The 19574-nt window shown below is 35.3% G+C and overlaps 1 protein-coding gene across 1 annotated transcript in view; it reads left to right on the forward strand.

Annotated features, from left to right (window-relative positions):
* The window catches only part of SLC17A6 (solute carrier family 17 member 6), a 38426-nt gene extending 19114 nt beyond the window's left edge, over nt 1-19312 (forward strand). The window contains exons 4-12 of the mRNA XM_047071920.1: nt 2221-2335; nt 3283-3370; nt 3917-4003; nt 6731-6873; nt 10525-10674; nt 16963-17095; nt 17499-17609; nt 18123-18250; nt 18977-19312. Coding sequence (XP_046927876.1) covers nt 2221-2335; nt 3283-3370; nt 3917-4003; nt 6731-6873; nt 10525-10674; nt 16963-17095; nt 17499-17609; nt 18123-18250; nt 18977-19312 — 1291 coding nt within the window. The remainder of the gene's footprint in view (nt 1-2220; nt 2336-3282; nt 3371-3916; nt 4004-6730; nt 6874-10524; nt 10675-16962; nt 17096-17498; nt 17610-18122; nt 18251-18976) is intronic.
* The last annotated feature ends 262 nt before the right edge of the window (nt 19313-19574 follow it).

Raw genomic sequence — 19574 nt, forward strand, 5'->3', positions numbered from 1 at the left:
CATAAAAAGTAAACTTCATGCATCATACTTTCAAAAAATTATTGGAAAAGAAGGCACACATATTAGATAAGCCTGGATATACACCTTATGGTGGTTTTGTTTGTTTGTTTGTTTGTTTGTTGGTTGGTTTGTTTTTTGGCAAACCTTAGCATGCAAAATTATCACCTGGATTTCTTATTAAAACACAGATTTTCAGGCTTCACTCACAGCATAGTCTGATTTGGAAACTCTGGTGTGAAAAATCTGCATTTTTAATAATCTGCATTTTTAAATCTGCAGCTGGTTCATGGACAACAGTTTGAAGGGATTCTTTTGAAGGGCTGAATGGGGTAGATGCATAACTCATACAAACACCTTCAAAAGTGCCGTCGCATTATGTAGCTCTGGTTCTCATTATCCTTAAAGCCTGCAGCAGGGTCAGTCTCTTTAGTATGGAGGATAATAAGCAAAGTGAGATACAGCTACAGGATACAGCAGAGTGAGTTTGGCAGGACCTAGACAGCCTACCCACATGACCAAAACTTCAGTGTCTTTTGCCCTTCCTGCCTTCATCCTGTTACACAGGTAAAACATTCATACTTCCAGAGCAGTAGAAACATGTGCATCACACTGGCCTTTGGAAACAGGCACCATTTACCACTAGGTCCAGGAAACATGCCCTATACCTTTTCTCTTGCTTCCTATCAGCCTTAAAGGAAGCCTCCAAAATGTCCTGGGGTTTGCACGCAGCCACGTTCGGATTGCATTTTTAAGAGAGGTTGAAATTCTTTCAGCTGGAAGGTAATAATCAATGACAATACATTTTAAATCAATTTTTATACCAATTTTGGACTCTTATTTTATAAAGGCAGGTCATTGGGATTTTGCATTTCTTTTCTGAAAAAATAAATCCATGTTTGGCAGAAGTTTAATGTCACTGGATGGGTGGCATTTTAATGAGGGTAATCATCTTTAGAAATAGAAAGTTCCTCTTTTGTGACAGACATTTAGGAAATAAGTCATTCTTTGACTCAAACCTAAAGATACCTATTCAGCAAACAGCAGAGAGGAAGAATGGAACAGGATATTTACCTCCTGAGAAGCCACTGAGGACAGGCAGATATTAGGTTACATGAAGTAAACAAAAGTATTTGACCCGATCTATGATTCATAGAAAAACAGCTGATCCACTTTAGCCTTTCATAAAGTCATTTCTCAAATTTCAGTAGCTGATTAATAATGACCAAGGTCCCTTTCAGAAACTCCAGGCTTTAACTCTTACACTTAAATGTGCCCCATGGAAGAATCAGAGCTTCTATGAGGCAACAATCTTCACTGAATTCGAGGCTCAGTGGTCGACTTGAGAAAACTTGCACAGGATGCACAAATTAGCTCATTAGAGATAGTGTGTTCCCATACTTCTCTGCAAGAGAATATTTCTAAAGCTACCCAGTTAAGGGAATATCTTTCTTACTTAGTATGAACATTGTGGAAGATATTTTGAAAACAAAGTGGAATTTTTGCTTATAGATAGATGGTGTGAGTACCATAGCTAAAGCAATTCTTTTCTGACGTATTGTGTGTATGCACACAGCTAGAGGTGTGCCTCAGACACTATCCCCACTCACACAAAAAAGAAAGAAAAAAATACGTACTAAGTAATAGTTACTTTCACTATAAATACATGTGCTGCTGGATCCAATCATGAGATTTCTCGGGGTATTTAAAATATAATTCCATTCATAACATTTTTATGTATATGCAGCCTTTAAGAAAGTTGAAAATAGTTGTATAATGTGAGACATAAGCCCATTTAGGCATTTATGATTTTTTTGACAACTTTTCAGTGAATATCTACTATGTGTCAGGCACTGTGCTGTATTGGGGATATAACAGTATACCTGAAAAAAAAAAATCCTCTTGCCCGTAAGCAGCTTACATCGTAGACTGAGATATAAACCAAAAACATGTACAATGATTTGTCAAATATTTGCAATTTGTGCTTAGATCTATGAAGAAAATAAATACAAGTAAATATAACTGGATTTCTTGAGTCTTTCTTTTATTTCTTGTGCTTTAATAATACAACATTTCAAGATGGTCAAGGTCTTTATTTGTAGTGGCTAGTCAATCAAGTCCAGAACACATTTTATTCTTTTGGAAAAAGCAATGTACCTTAAAATTGCTTTTAATTAACTTGACCTGAGATATTTAGATCTGCTAACTCCTTTTCTTTTTCAGGGTTTTTGGAGCTGCCATACTTCTTACCTCTACTCTGAATATGCTAATCCCATCAGCAGCCAGAGTGCATTATGGGTGTGTCATCTTTGTTAGGATATTGCAGGGACTTGTTGAGGTATGGAACCGCAGGATGACATCATCTTAAGGTTGGCATGTTAATCAGAACCAGCAGGCTATCTTTGTCTTGATCTACAAATACACATTTTATAACGTTGTGTCTACACAGTATGCTTAAAAATTGGAAAATTGGGCAATCAGATATTTTGTGTTTAAATAATGCTAAAGTACAACTGTGACTGCTCGTCTCCTCTTCTCGAGAATTGAGTGGTATTAAAGAAATGTTTAATGACTATTTAACTTAAAAAAATAAAAAGGACAAACACTTTTGTTAATGTGCTATGATAAGAATTTTTGAGTCCGTCCTTTCCTGGTGATAACCTGAATTAATACCTTTTGGGAGTTTTATACCAAGTCCCCGTTGGACTCGAATCATGATTTGAGTTTTCACTAAAACGTTTCATTGACTATATTCTTTGGGAATTCAGAATTCTCCTGAAGTATAGTGAGAGTAGGTAAATCAGATAAGTATTAAAGCCCTTCTCTCCAAAAAAGAAAGAAAAACTTGATAGGATCAAAATAACACAAAATGGATAATTATTTTAAAGGTCTTAAGTTCTAGATACTACTTTTAGGAAGTGTGAGCTTCAAGGATCTAAGCTTTACCTTCTTCTGCATGGATTCCTTATATTTGGGAATCACTGTATTTAATGCCTCATGAAAAGGCCTCCCACATTTCTTGAGCTGTTCAGAGTTGCAGATGAATGGAGTAATACTTGAGGGTTGGGGAGAATTTGGACAGGTCACTAAAAAGCCATGTCTTACTTGATCTGGGCTGAAAGTTTTTAAGGTGAAATTTCAGGGAATTAGCAAAGAGCTGTGAGTAGCAGCTTTCTCTAATACCTTGGGCCCATTTGAAGGAGATAGCCTCAGAGAAGGGAATGAGCTTATTTTTCAGTTACCCTGCATCCTAAATGGTGATATATATATCTTCCCCCATCACAGGGCGTCACCTACCCAGCATGTCATGGGATATGGAGCAAATGGGCTCCTCCTCTAGAGAGGAGTAGATTGGCAACCACCTCCTTTTGTGGTGAGTACCACATGCAGATGGAATTATGGTAGGTAAAAGTTTAGGAACAACTTGGATAAGAACCGAAAGTCGATAAAGCACATCTCTAAAACCATTTGGGGTGTGTGTGTGTGTGTGTGTGTGTACATGAGGAAAGGTTTTTGACCACCAGTTCAATTTCTTTAATTCTTATTGGTCTCCTTAAATCCTCTATCTCTTCTGCGTTTTGTATTTTTCTAGGAGTTGATGATCCATTTCATCTAAGTTTTCAAATATATTCATAAATAATTTTATCATAGTCTTTTTACTTTATTTTTTTTATTATAGTCTTATTTTTATACCTCTTTTGTGCCTTAGGGAAGTAGGTCAGATACACTTGTGTAGTCCTGTATCACTGGCTGTGTATGTAGACATATATATATATGTATTTGTAGGTCCAGGGGTACAAGTGTGCATGTACCTACGTGTGCAACTATGTGTTAGTGGGAGCCAACCAATAAATGTGAGATGAAGTCAGAATTTGTATTTATTTCACTTACCTTCCTCCCATTCTCCCTTCTGCTTTAGGTTCATATGCTGGAGCTGTGATTGCAATGCCTTTAGCTGGCATTCTTGTACAGTATACTGGTTGGTCCTCAGTATTCTATGTCTATGGTATGTTGCATTTCTCTACAATAAAGTTAAAAGAAATGTATGTAAACTAAAACAAAGTGATAGATCCCTGAATAGACTCCTGCATTTACTCACATTTTCCCCATTAATAATCCTTTTTTCATATTTTGGGAAGATCAAGGAAAATGTCTTATCTTTATGATTCTCCCTACCTTGGTATTTATTGTTTTTAAAAGCAATTACATTGCTGGTGGCAACGTTGACATGGTATGACATATATTGTCCTTGAATATGAAAAAAAGTTAGCTCTTGATTCATAGCCAATTAAGAGGAAAGAGCTAGGCAGCACCCACTTTTCTTTCTTTGCTACTGCTTTCTTAGTTATTCCCCTGACCCTGCCTTATCAAGGCTGAATAGGGGTAGAAAGCTGGAAAACAATAGTGGGGTTAATGCAGCAGTGCAGTTTTGTGATGAAATATTAACTGTCAGCTGCAGCAACAGACATTTTCGTCTTCATTATTCCAGAATTAAATCCGATGAAACCTTCAAATGGAAATAAAAAAGGACCCGAAACTCTAAGTCTGAAGTCCCTTTCTGTTCACTTTCTAACCAGAACCAGAAAGCTTACCCCTTCAAAGTACCCCTAATGTCTCTCTCTAGATTCTTTTTTTTTTTGTAACAATCAGAAAAAGAGAAATATAAGACAGCTGGATTCCAACTGATGTCACTGATTAATACCATCTTTGGATGTGGGCCGAGAATGTGAAATATTAATGAAGTCATGAGGTAGAACCGGACAGTATCTGGCTGCTTCCAAATTTGGCATGATCCATTTCCATTTCAGAATGTTCTCGTCAGAGCAAATTCTTATATTTGCAGAATATTATTTAATATGCTTTATATAGCAGGAGCTCTTATTCTGGTTCAAAAGCCATGGATGGGTTTTAGATTCATGAATGCCCAAAATTATCAGCCATGCATGCGTTTGTACATTTTTTCCTGGGGAGATATTTTTATCAGATTTTAATCCATGTCTTTCATTAGATTTTCAAGAGTCCATAATTCTAAGAAATTTAAAGCACATGTGTATAGTTTAAAGCAAATGTAGTACAAGTTAGGATGGCCAGCCATTAAATCCTCTGATTTGTGCCTTCATTTAACCCATTGCTTAATTGAAAATATGATGTGACAGTAAAGGAAGAATATTAATTTCCACAAAGCACTCATGAAAATCAATCCCATTATGTAAGTTGTATCTCATTTAATATTTATCATTGAATGGTACAAAATTTAGATATTAGATACTCTGAAAATATCACATTATAGCACTTGCCTACTGTGTGTAACAAAAATTAGGTCTTTGAGCCAGCCACACATTCACTATTAATAATTTAAAAATTAATAAGATATGAACTGAATAGTGGCTTACATTAAAACAGATAATGCATATATAGCAATTAGCTAAATGTCTGGCACTGCAGATGCATTCAGTTAGTGGTAATGATAATTACTACTGAATTACACGAGCTTTCATTTATTGAGTGCTTTTTTTGTGCCATCCACTCTGCTAGTTACTAGTTGCATTATCTCCTTTAACCCTTCTTTGCCACAGTCTTATAAAAAAAAAAAAAAGTCATCTCATTTTATAGTGGAGGTTTACGGAGATTTCATCATTGATTAGAGCATATATCTAATGAGTGACACAGCCAGGATTTGAATCTGGGAGACCCATATGCCACAACGACTACACTCTACCAAATGTTCACATACTATCTAACCCCCAGTTGTGTTCGCTGTCATGTTTGGTAATGAAAAAAAAAAAAGCACGGCACATCAAAATCTGTGGTATTAAGAAACAATTCTTAGAGATTGAACAAGCAGGAAAAAAGTATTAGAGAGATCAGGAGTATTTAGATTGTTACCCAAGGGATAAAGAACGGTAAGAGGCAAAAATAAATGACCATCCTCTGGGAAACCAGAATAAACCACTTGAAATTTTTTCTTTTATTAATTCTTTAGGTTTACATTGCACAATAAGGGCATGATTTAATAGTGAAAGTGCTAAAGAAAGGGATGGAGAAGAACTTGCAAACAGTTTATTGTATTTAACTTTCATCTGCCCAAAGAGTGATCCATAGGCAGCAGGGTGGTACTGAAAATGACATGGTATATAGTCATATAAAGTGTTAAATGTTACTACATTAATTAGAGAATTTTTTAAATGAACGATAGCCACTTAGGCTAAAATAATCTAGATTTTATTTAATAGTCTGTTTACTAGATCTGGAGGTGCTCGTAGGAGAGTGAAAGGAGTATTTTTTTGTGTGTGGAAATACACTCACATATTCATATGGAAGGCAAATAAGAAAAGAACTCAACCTCTTTGAAGACAGGAATTTTGTCTTGTGCACCAAATACCTCTCACTTAGCAGAGTGCCTGGAATAGTAAGTGCTCAGTAAATGTTTGTTGGATGTGTGAACATCTTCCAAACCATGCCATTCAATAATTGTTCACTGTGAGTTTCCCGTGTATCACTGTTATTTAATAAAGGGATAAAACTACAGAACCAGCCTTCAGGAAGGTTGAAGTCTAGTGGCATAACACAAGCATAGATGGCTGAAGTCAGTTGGAGAAGCATAAACTCCAAATCACATTCTATAGAATGTGTCTGTCATGAGATTCCTATCATTTTATTCCAGCAAATGATGGTTAACTAAGGACATTTATGATAGATTTTTGCCTTTTTTCTTTTGAACTTTTGCTTGCAGGAAGCTTTGGAATGATCTGGTACATGTTTTGGCTTTTGGTGTCTTATGAGAGTCCTGCAAAGCATCCTACCATTACAGATGAAGAACGTAGGTACATTGAAGAAAGCATTGGAGAGAGTGCAAATCTTTTAGGTGCAATGGAAGTAAGAATTTTATTATGGTGTATATTCCTGTTCTTATTCTTCATCTCACCTCCCTTTGACCAACCAAACTACTTTCTGAGTCCCAATTCAACGAAACCAATTTGGTGTCAATCATGATTGTTTTCTTTCCTCCATCCATATTTTCTGAGTTAGGAATGGTCACTACTTCCTTTACCTATAACTTCTTTTTTTCTTTATCTTTTCTCAATTATCAAATTTTCCCTTGGCTATAGCTAGGACTATAAATCTAAATAAGCTTTTATAAACAGTTCAATATGATCCACAATTTAAACAAATTCAACAAATATTTGTTAATTTCAGATCACAGGAAATGCCAGATCAGCTAACACAATCATGAAAAGGACTATTATTAGTGTATTGAATTGTCTAAATGTAGGTTTTACACATATCTATTTATGCTATATGTGGTTTAAGAAATCTTAAATCATTAGAACGTCAATAATAGCTGACATGAAAATATTCTTAGCATAATACAATCTTGTTATTGATAAAATCTTACAATTTTCAGGATTATTGTTATGAAGATAAAGTATTCATATAACATGAACCCCTTTCCTTATTCTGATTTGCTTTCTTGAATGGAATCTATGGAGACAGAAATGCATTCTGTGTCAATAATGCAAATATTTTAGTCCCCGTGACATTAATATATCATAAATATTAATTGGTAAATAGCCATCTGGTACTATTAAAACCTGGGGAACAAAACTCATGTATTTAGATAGGTGCAATAACTCAGCACCTGAACAGAAACTCAATTTCCTTATGCTGAGAGATAGAAGGCACCATGCATGGCTGAAGAACCAGTGTCTCTTAACATTATGCTTCTCTTTCTTTTAAAGGCTCCTCTCCTCATTCAAATTGTATTTTATTCCAGCAGATTCTCTACTTCATTTGTTAGAGAAGGCCTGTCTTTGACACCTCATCCTAGGTTCAAAGGTCTATCAGCCACTAGTGTTGAGGCCTTTAATGAGTAGGAAAAATCCCATATTGGATATCATACAGAAGTGAAACTTCAGTACTTAAAAACAGTATTCTTACGGTAGTCCCATGAATGGGACAGACTGGCATTAGAACTTTCCCCTTCCTGTTTCCTTCTGTAAATGGTCTGATGGTTTCTAATGGTGGCTACTTAGGAAACAAGTGGTGATGTGGGGATGGCGTGGGTGTTGGCAGTGCACTCTGGTGCCCACCAGCAGTGGTCGCTGTGCACAGAAGCTAAATATAGGCTGATCCATGGTGAGTTCAGAATTTAGCCTCAATTTCTAGCCCAAAAATGATCTGATCAGCCTATATTTTCATTGTTTAATATACCTCTTTTACTTACCAGTTCTTGAGAGATTGTGTGTCTAAATCAAACATACGCTTTTAAACAGTAAAAAATTTAGTCTAAGTGAAAACCAATTTCTGGAAATGACATTAAAAAGAGCAGCTAGTAGCTTGATAAAACAGCATAGATAATCTCAAACTCCCAATTACCTTACCTTACTGCTTTTCTGAACATAGTATTTACTTCTTACTGATGTTTTATACTTTCCTGAAGCTCCAAAAGAAAATTAAAAATGAGATTATATTCCAGTTATTGTACTTGGACTTTAGTTATTTTTAGCTTTTTATTGTGAACAAATTTAATATATAGCAAAGCAGAAAGAACAGTAACAGAAACATCCATGTCTCCACGGCATAGATGCAACAGTTGTTAACATCTTGCCTTATCTATTTCACTTTTCTTATTTCTGAATGATTTCAAAGTAAATGAGGTATTAAAACACTTGACCCACAAATACTTCATATGCCTCTCTAAAAAAATAAAAATCCTCTTTCACAATTTAAGGGCTATTATTATACCTAAAACAATTAAAAATAATTCCCTGATAGTGCCTAATACCTAGATCGTATTCAAATTTCTAATACGCAGTCCCAATATGAATACCTGGTCTATATTCATATGCCCTGTGCAGCTATTTCTTTGGAATCTGCATCCAATTAAGATCACACATTGCAGCTGACTGTATTGTCTTTTAAATCTTTTTTTTCCTTAAAAAATTAAACATAACATGTATACAGAAAAATGCATAAATCTTAAGCAAACAACTTGCTTAATTTTTGTAAACACACTTATGAAGCAAACAGCCAGGTCAGTAAGTACACTGTTATCAAAATGGTATAAGCCCTCCTATGACCCCTAACAATTTTTAAGGTATAAAATTAGATATATCTTACATTTGATGAAATATTTTACAACCTGAAGAAAAAAGTTCTTAGCAGAGATGTTCCAGGTCTGAATAATAGAAACACTTTCCCAGCAGGAGAAAGTTATTTACTTTTAATAATATTCTGAAGTTATTTCTCATACAAACATAATAATACAATGCTGACATCCCTGTATTTGACAATTTTTATTACCTGTGAAAAAGCATATTTATCTGGCATTGTTTTCCCAGAGCATATTGAATTTTAAGAAATTCATCTATGATGTTGTCACTGGATATGTTTATTCAAAGCCACAGCACTCATATGTTATTAGGCTGTGTTTTTGTTTTTGTTTGTTTTTCTTTTTTGTCTGATATATATTTGTGATCACAAAATATAATTTCTTACTATATTACTTTTAAAGTGATCTTGAAAGGTTTAGTTAGAGTCACAATCAAGGCTAGCAATTCTAAGGTTCTATATCCAGGAATAATTACCAAATCTGTGCAAAAAAATGGTTGTCTCTTCTTTTACTAATTTGGTCGGTTCAAGGATCCCAACCTCGCGTTAAACAGAGTTATTTTAGGCTATTGTTTCTTCACCAAACTCTATTTGACATTCAAAATAAGGTCATTGAGAAAGTGCTTGAGAATAGGAGAGACATTTTCAGGTCTGAAAATATTAGTCTTGAGGGGGAGAAGATAATTGCTTTATGTTTGGGCATATAGAGGATCTTTAGGAATATTAGGTATAATTTTTTAATGGTTATCATAAGCAAAACCAATCATGTTTAGGTTGTTAATTTTGAAATGTTTTCAATATCACAAATAACTAATTATCATGTGCCCATGGTGTGATGGGTGGCCACTTTAATCCAGCTGTATACCATATGAGTTTTACAGAACCTTGCACTTTAGCATCACAGAATTTATATTGAAATCCATTGTCTTTCAAGAGAATTTATAGATCTGTAGTCATATTATTGACTTTAGATAGGGTCTAGAATATTGCACTCTTAATTTTTCTTATTTTTCTTCTAACTATATTGGATTTTCAATGTTTTAGATAAGATATTTTGGATACTAACAAGGTCACTGATATGGCAATGATCTTTAGCTAAGTCATGATCTGTCATTGCAAAAAAACGTCTTAGCAACTAGGATCTGTGCTTTTGGAATTGTTTTCTATAAACATAGGATCTTACATATTCCTAAAATGTGAACTATCTAATCAGAAGAAGCTGATATCTTTTTTTTATTCCAATGATTATTCATGCAGCAAAGATTAATTAGACTTGCAATGAACTGTTCATTACCTCCTACTCATGCCCCAACATATACATCCTGAAAATGCGAAGCACTTATTATTCCCATTTAAGTTAAGAACATTAAGAACATATTTTAAATGGTCAGAATGGCTCTCTGTTTGGGATTTCAGAAATTCAAGACTCCATGGAGGAAATTTTTTACATCTATGCCTGTCTATGCAATAATTGTTGCAAACTTCTGCAGAAGCTGGACTTTTTACTTATTGCTTATTAGTCAGCCGGCATATTTTGAGGAAGTCTTTGGATTTGAAATCAGCAAGGTATGTAAAAATTATCCTGTTTAACTAGTGCATTATTTTTGTGTTCAGCTGAATATTAAGTTTCTTTGCCAACATTCTATCTTCTAAATTTTATAAGTTACTCATTTACGTGTCATCTATTTAACAAATAACTTCTGGGAAACAGACTGAGTAAGGGGTTTGAATGTCTGCTTCATTCAGCTGTCTGCTAGAAACTGCTCTTTGTTGATGGAAATACAGGCAAAATCAGCCTGGTCTCTGCCCTCATGGAGCTTATATCTCAGTTGGGGTGGGCAGCTCTGGAGCCTTTCCCCTGTAAAGAAACATAACTTTCTTTAAGTCTCAGATCAGAGATAGTGTTACAGTGAACAAAAAATGGAATTGTATTTATACAATTACCAATCTCTTCTTCAATGCTTTCAAAAATCTGTCTGGCTCTCTTTTCCATGTAAAAGTTTATTTTGATTTGGTCCTGATTGATAGACAAATGGATAATGAAGATGTCATACACAACACACACGCATACGTGCACACGTGCACACACAGTGGAATACTATGTGGCCACAAAAAGGATGAGATTGTGCCATTTGTGACAACATAGATGGACCTAGGGGGTATTTTATGAGATGAAATAAGTCAGACTTTGAGAAAGACAAATACCTTATGATTTCACTCATATGTGTAATCTAAAAAAACCTAAATGAAGAAACAGACAAAAAGCAGAATCAGATGTGTAAATATAGAGAACAAACTGGGGGTTACCAGAGGGGTGGGAAATAAGGGATGGGCAAAATGAGTGAAGGGGAGCAGGAGATACAGGCTTCCAGTTATGGAATAAATAAGTCATTGGATTAAATGACGCAACATAAGGAACACAGTCAATGATATTGTAATGCCATTGTGTGGTGACAGATGGTAGCCACACTTGTGGTGACTGTAGCAAAATATATAGACTTGTGGAAGCACTTTGTCATACACCTGAAATTAATGTAACATTGTGTGTTAACTACACTCAAGTAAAAGAAAAGAAATTAAAAAAATTCCTATAAACTTAAAAAAATCTGGCTAAAAGATTTGAGATAGCAAAAAAAAAAAGCTGAAAACAATCTTATGTGCCATTTATCCAATTTATTCATTTAACAAGCTTTTGTTGAACATGAGATGTGTAGGATTCAGAAATAAAAACATGGTTCCTGTCCTCAAGAGTTCACAGCTTGGTGGTATAGACGAAAGCAATTAGTTACCAGTTACAGCACAGTATGCTAAATGCTACAGACATTCGTTCGTAGCTGTGAAAATGTAATCATTTTGAGATATTCCATAAAGATAAAATGAAAATACAACTTCATATTTATAGAAGGATTTGAAATTTACAAGGTCCTTTCATATTCATAAACAACCTTGTTTGGTTGACCAGCTGGATAACTATCATCATTTCTATTGATGAAGAAACAAACTAGGGAAGGTATTTAAATTGCCTACGGCCAAGCTGATAATATATGCCAGGATCGAGTTGAAGCCCTGATCCTTTAATTTATGTTTCATTTCCCTTTACTATGCTATTCAAATTCAGGTAGACCCTATGTTCATTTAAGCACTTAGCAAAGTATCTGTTGAATACCATCTCTGCCAAGCCCTTTGCCGAGTACTGAATACACTTGTCTGTGCTGGCAATGGACTTGCCATTTCTCTTCATGTCATTACATACGTCCAGCTGGGCTCGCTATTCATATTATGTCTCTACTTGAAAGACTATCAGAGGCCTGGAATTGAAGAAAACCTGAGTTTAGGAGAAGCTATTCTAAGAGCTCTTTTGTAATCCCTGTTTCTAAGGAAACTGTTTCCTCCATTCCTGAGAAGAATGGCTGCTTTAGATAGGCCTCTTCTCTCTAGAGCTGATCAAACATTGCAGGGTAGCCTTTGGAAGCTCTGAGAGGTGTTATACTTCTCAACAAAGGCTGCTGGAGGTGTGAGTCCATTTTCATAATCTAGGACAAATATGACACTGAGACGCTATTAATAAAGTCAGGTCTCATGGGGAAAAATTGAAGGAGCCAACTGATGTTAATGAAACTGTGTGGTCATTCTGGCCCTGTAGCTCCACTTAATTGAAAATGCTTGAGTAAAAACAATGATATTTTGCAAAACCTAAATACAATAACCAGATGAGTTGATTTGATTCACTTACTATATTTTTAACTAAAATGGTAGGTAAATTCTACACACACAGATTGGCTTGAAAATTTTCATTATACTGGCTTAAAATAAGTCACAGACTTCGTTGAAAAATGTGTAAAGGAGGTAGTAAAATAAATAGAACATGGGTTTTGGATCCAGGCTGGCATGGCTCTGAATCCAAGCTGTACAATAAACAATTGATACATAACCTAGTGCTGATGTTTGAATGCTTGCCAGCCCCAATTTTCTCTTGTACAAATAACTCCATTAATATCCTCTTTCAGAACTCAGCAAAATGTAAGCAAACTAAAATATTTAAATGGAGAGGGCTCAGTTGGTTATGCTCTGGCTTTTGATTTCGGCTCAGGTTGTAATCTCATGGTTGGGGAGATCAAACCCCGTGTCAGACTCTGTGCTCACAGCATGGAGCCTGATTGGTATTCTTTCTCTCTCTCTCTCTCTCGATCTCTCTCTCTCTTAAAATAAATAAATAAATAAATAAACATTAAAATATATTTAAAAGGAGGATAGTTTTCTCCAACCTTAGTTAAATTGAGTATCTTTCAGACTCAATGACAAGTATAATAGCTTAATCTTCAGGTAGACTGACTCAGGTAAAGCAGAAACATACACACACACACATATACATATATGTATGTTGAAAATGGTATATCAAGGGAAGGCCAGTGCTTGGATTAACCAGTCCTTTGAGAGGTCAGGTTACAAGAGATAACAAGTGACAGGAGACATTGATTCCTTTTGAGTTTCACACTTAGGGGCAGAGAAGAAGTGTTGAGTGGCTGCTCTTTGTTGTGTGGTAACCTGCCAATTTCTGCAAGGACTGTGACACAGGTCGGGAGAGAGGAAATCCAGACTGTGAAGCACAAAGAGCAGAAGCACAAAGAGGAGGGTGCACAAAGTCTAATGACCTGGAGTTTCTATGAAGAACCAATCAGTTATAGTCTATATATACTGATAAACTATATCTATATATAGATATAGCTATCTAAACTCTATCTATCTATCTAAGTATATATATCTAATTATATTTAGATGTAAAAACATTTAGCCTTAAAATAATGAGCAAAGTACTGTGTGTTTATCATAAATAATGATACTCCCAAAAAGTCTTGATCATTCTGATAACATGTGATCGCAAATGATTAATTATGATAAGTCACCAAAAGCTGAGAAGATAGTTGAATAAGTTACTCAAAGTTCTGCAACTTGTCCCTGATGAGGTCGCATACAGAATATGTAAACATTGTCTAAGGAACTGGGAGATTCAGTACCTTCAAATATTAAGTCAGCGTGCTAAAATATTCTCAACTTCTGTCTCATTAACCTTGAGATTGTTAGCTTCTTGTACTTCCCACAGTGTTTTCCTGAAAGAATAAGTAATAATCATAGCTTTATTCTTTGTTTATCCAAAGGAATAAAATGTTTATTGAGTAGATAGTAAATAGCAAAGGGTGTTCAATTTGAGAACTTTTCAGATGTCTCAAACACTGGTCAAGATGCAGGCCAGTTGTGTGGACTTCAGAAATGCAGGTCACTCTTAGGCTTTGTCTGCCTCTGAATATCAGATACACAACATACAATTCTACACAAATCCAGCATGGTGTATTTCAGAATATTTTCTTGTCTGATGGTTTCTCTCTACACAGTGGTTGCTTTAAATATATCTACTGTAGTTAAGAATAAAGAACACTGCTTTTTTCAAGGTGCTGTTCTGAAAAGCAATGTTTGCTTTAATGTCAATTTAGCTTATACTTTTACTTCGTTCACATTTGTGGAGCCTCTACTAAATGCCAGTTTTTTTTAAATATCAAATTTATTGTCAAATTGGTTTCCATACAACACCCAGTGCTCATCCCAACAGGTGCCTTCCTCAATGCCCATCACCCACTTTCGCCTCCCTCCCACCCCCCATCAACCCTCAGTTTATTCTCAGTTTTTAAGAGTCTCTTGTGGTTTGCCTCCTTCCCTCTCTGTAACTTTTTTTCCCCCTTCCCCTCCCCCCTGGTCTTCTCTTACATTTCTCAGGATCTACATAAGAGTGAAAACATATGGTACCTGTCTTTCTCTGTATGACTTATTTCACTTAGCATAACATTGTCCTGTTCTACCCACATTGCTACAAAAGACCATATTTCATTCTTTCTCATTGCCAAGTAGTATTCCATTGTATATATAAACCACAACTTCTTTATCCATTCATCAGTTGATGGACATTTAAGCTATTTCCATAATTTGGCTATTGTTTAAAGTGCTGCTATAAACATTGGGGTACCAAGTGCCCGTATGCATCAGCACTCTTGCATCCCTTGGGTAAATTCCTAGCAGTGCTATTGCTGGGTTACAGGGTAGATCTATTTTTAATTTTTTGAGGAACCTCCGTACTGTTTTCCAGAGTGTCTGCACCAGTTTGCATTCCCAACAGTGCAAGAGGGTTCCCGTTTCTCCACATCCTCTCCAGCATCTATAGGCTCCTGATTTGTTCATTTTAGCCACTCTGACTGGCATGAGGTGATATCTCAGTGTGGTTTTTATTTGTGTTTCCCTGATGTGGAGTGACGTGGAGCATCTTTTCATGTGCCTGTTGGCCATCCTAAATGCCAGGTTTTGAACTGAACTAAAAGTATTCACACATGTTAACTGGTTTTATTTGATTTTTCTTTCTCAGATGGTTAATAGTACTAACCATAAATTGTTAAAAGCCCAGTTTTTTGACTCAGGTGAAAATGGCTCAATATTTGGTTCTGGAAATCACTTAGCCCTTTTAAATTACACTCTCTTCATCAATACAAGAGAATATAATAAACTTTCATCTGGATAAAAGAGATAGAATTAAATAACTCATATATTTAAGCTATTTAGGAGTTATTCACTATCTCAATTAATTATTGTAACAGTCTGACTCTGTGGTTGTGGTACTATACTTATGCCATTGTAAAATACAGCAATCTTTGTCTCAAACTTTCAATGATCTAACATGGAAGACGTTTTTATACACAAATAATAGGCTTTTTCCCAGTACTTATAATTTACCAAGAACTGTACTTCAAATTATACTTAGGGAAAACACTTCCTTATATGTTTATATTCAAAATTTACTAAGTCCATGTATACAATTAAAATGCATTTTCTTCATACTTCCTGCCTTCATGATGCCTAGAGAAGAGTACCTTGCACATAATTACTGGCCAAAAAATGTGTGTTGAATTGATGCTTCTAGGTTAGATACGAGCTATTTCATATGAAATTAATACAGAAACTATATACCACTGCAGGACAATGTGACCAAAAGATTGACATTTGACATAGAAAATACCTAAAATTAAAGAACTTATTTTCATTTTCCGGGCTAAAATTAGCTTAGAAACTAACTATGAAACTCATAAAAGATACACATTTAAATTGCACTTAAGGTTTTTAGCCTTATTAAGAATTTAAAAAAAAATTTTTAAATGTAGCCTTTTCCAGCCTTATCCAATATGTTTCTTGTGCCTCTGAGTCTGTCTCTGTCTCTCTCTCTCTCTCACTCACTAATGATGAAGTTTTCCAAACACATTTAAGAATATAATGGGGTGCCTGGGTGGCTCAGTCGGTTAAGCATCCGACTTCAGCTCAGGTCACGATCTCGCAGTCCGTGAGTTCGAGCCCCCCGTCAGGCTCTGGGCTGATGGCTCAGAGCCTGGAGCCTGCTTCCGATTCTGTGTCTCCGTCTCTCTCTGCCCCTCCCCCGTTCATGCTCTGTCTCTCTCTGTCTCAAAAATAAATAAAATGTTACACAAAATTTAAAAAAAAGAATATAATATGGGCACATAAATGTGAATCAGTCTGTGATAAGATTCAAGATCATTTATTCATAAACTCAAATTTTACTGATTCATCACACAGCAAAAAAGCATTCTCTTCCAAAAGACAAAAAGTAAATTTACTTAGCTTTTCTCATTTATTCTGTGGAAGTTATTGCTTATTCTAGGACTAAGTGGTCATTTGGAGACAGTATTTTATTTCCTTTCTTTTTCCATAAAGAGTTTATGATGGATTCAGAAAACCAAGACCATTAAGTTGCCCATATTACTTATGGTCACATATATGTCTCTTCTTTTTTTTCCCCTTCAGGTTGGCATGCTATCTGCTGTGCCACACTTGGTAATGACAATTATTGTACCCATTGGAGGGCAGATTGCAGATTTTCTAAGAAGCAAGCAAATTCTTTCAACAACTACAGTAAGAAAGATCATGAATTGTGGTGGTAAGTACATAAGTGATGTTAAGGACATGATTTTGGCTCACAAACTGCTGATTTACAGGAGTGAGTAAATTTTTCTGTGCGTATCAAATATGCAGCACAATTTGTGTCTTCGTTGTTCATTTATAATCATTTCTCTATTTTCAAATTTTCATAATTTCTAGTTTTAAGTAACTACATAACCAACTTTCCCTGCCCACCACTGAAACTGAAGATTGTCTTCAATGTTTTTATTAAATTGAAAGGCTTCAGTAATCCCTGTGCATATACTGTTCTTATTATTTTTAAAATAGACTTCCTGAAATGGTTTGCTATGTCAGATAGGCATGAACGTTTTTAGCAGTTTTAGCTCATTGGAAAAATTTACACAAATTTGTGAAGTGTTTCTATGTGTTTGTCTCTGAAGGTTTTGGCATGGAAGCAACACTGCTTCTGGTTGTTGGCTATTCTCATACTAGAGGTGTAGCTATCTCATTCTTGGTACTTGCAGTGGGATTCAGTGGATTTGCTATTTCTGGTAAGATATGTTTTTAAATTTATAAATGTAACACCCTGATTTTTGCTGTTAATACACACACACACACACACACACACACTTTCCTTTCCTCTTTAATATTCTGACTGTTGAAAAGTTACTCATAATATTTCCACTAGAAAATAAAAAGAATAAACATTTAGAAAATTATTTGGATTTGTTACTACTAATTTCTCTCCTGCTTACCCTCCTCCTCCTCCTTCTTCCTCTCCTTCTTCTTGTCCTTCTTCTTCTTCTCCTTCTCCTTCTCCTTCTTCTCCTTCAGAGAAAATCTCTCTGTAGTGTGAGCATCACATTTTAAGTATTGTGTAAGAAATCATACCTCATACTCCCATTATATCCCTGAGCTAGATTATCAAAAAATACTTATTGAGCACAGGCTGTATACCTAGTATCTTCTAAAGAGGGCGATGAGTGTGGTAGAGAATATTCTACAGTCACCCACTTCTAAGAGGTTTAGGATTCTCTGAGTTTAAGCTTGTGTGTATGTTTCAGGTTTCAATGTTAACCACTTGGATATTGCTCCGAGATATGCAAGTATCTTAATGGGCATTTCAAATGGTGTTGGCACATTGTCAGGAATGGTTTGCCCTATCATTGTTGGTGCAATGACAAAGAATAAGGTAAGATGGAAGTGTTAGTTTTAGAAGATTCTCTCTCACGGTAAAAAAAAGTTCCTGTGTTCTGTTTGACATTCTCTTTGTGGTCCTGTCACCAGACTTCTGAGTAAGGAGATAAATGAGGCTCAGAAGAAAATCTCTCTCAAGGAACTCTGAGGAAGGTTTCTTTCCCAACCAATAAACAATATGGTTTCCAACACCTTTTAATATTTCTTATATTTCTGGTTTGGCGAAACAACAAAAAAACTTTTTTCTCTTAGCTTATTAGAACATGAAAATAGAAGTCTTCTGAGCTTTATTTGGAAATGTCAATTCAGAATCCACAGGTATCAATGGAAGAATATTATTATCAGGTATTTGTCCTTATATGTAGAGCTTCAAAATTATGGTTCACCAAAAAGAAATAAACAAAAGAATTAGGAGGAAAAAAATATAAGTACATGAATGGAAATTAAAAGAGAGATTATGGGTATTTTAAAAATTAGCAGACCACAGATATATTTGGAGTTTTATTTCAGATCCTGAGATTTACAAAAAATGTTAATTAATGAAAAGTCATAGGATTATGGAAAATTTCTATCACAGTATTTGCTTTATATACTCAGAAGAGGGGTTTCCCCTAAAGATAGCATTGTATGAAAAGCTTGATGGTGGTGCATTCAAAGAAGATGTTATGCTTTTTTAAACACAGGGAGTTTGTTCTCACAATGCCAATTTTTGTCACTACAGTCACGTGAAGAGTGGCAGTATGTTTTCCTGATTGCTGCCCTGGTTCACTATGGCGGAGTTATATTTTACGCAATATTTGCCTCAGGAGAGAAGCAACCCTGGGCAGACCCTGAAGAAACAAGTGAAGAAAAATGTGGATTTATCCATGAAGATGAGCTTGATGAAGAGACAGGGGACATTACTCAAAATTATATAAATTATGGTACCACCAAGTCTTATGGTGCCACAACACAGGCCAATGGAGGTTGGCCAAATGGTTGGGAAAAGAAAGAGGAATTCGTACAAGAAGAAGTACAAGACTCATACACCTACAAGGACCGAGATGATTATTCATAACAAAGCTAATTGCTGGATTTATTTTTAGTGTTTGTGATTACATTAATTGTGATTGCACAAAAATTAAAAAAAAAAAAGTGATGTAAACACATAAACATATCAACCAGGCAACTCTTGCTATAAAAACGAATCAAAAAAAACAAACAAACAAAGAAAAAAACTCATGAAGTTTCCATCAAGTGCAATCTGTAGAAGTTGTGAAATGCCATCATTTCCATTCAGGTCATCCATTTTTGCGTTTGTGATTTAATGGTTGACTGGT

This window comes from Lynx rufus, unplaced genomic scaffold (assembly GCF_022079265.1).
Source record: "Lynx rufus isolate CCGP_SWC_20201006 ecotype Redwood Valley unplaced genomic scaffold, mLynRuf1.p SCAF_9, whole genome shotgun sequence".
NCBI lineage: Eukaryota > Metazoa > Chordata > Mammalia > Carnivora > Felidae > Lynx > Lynx rufus.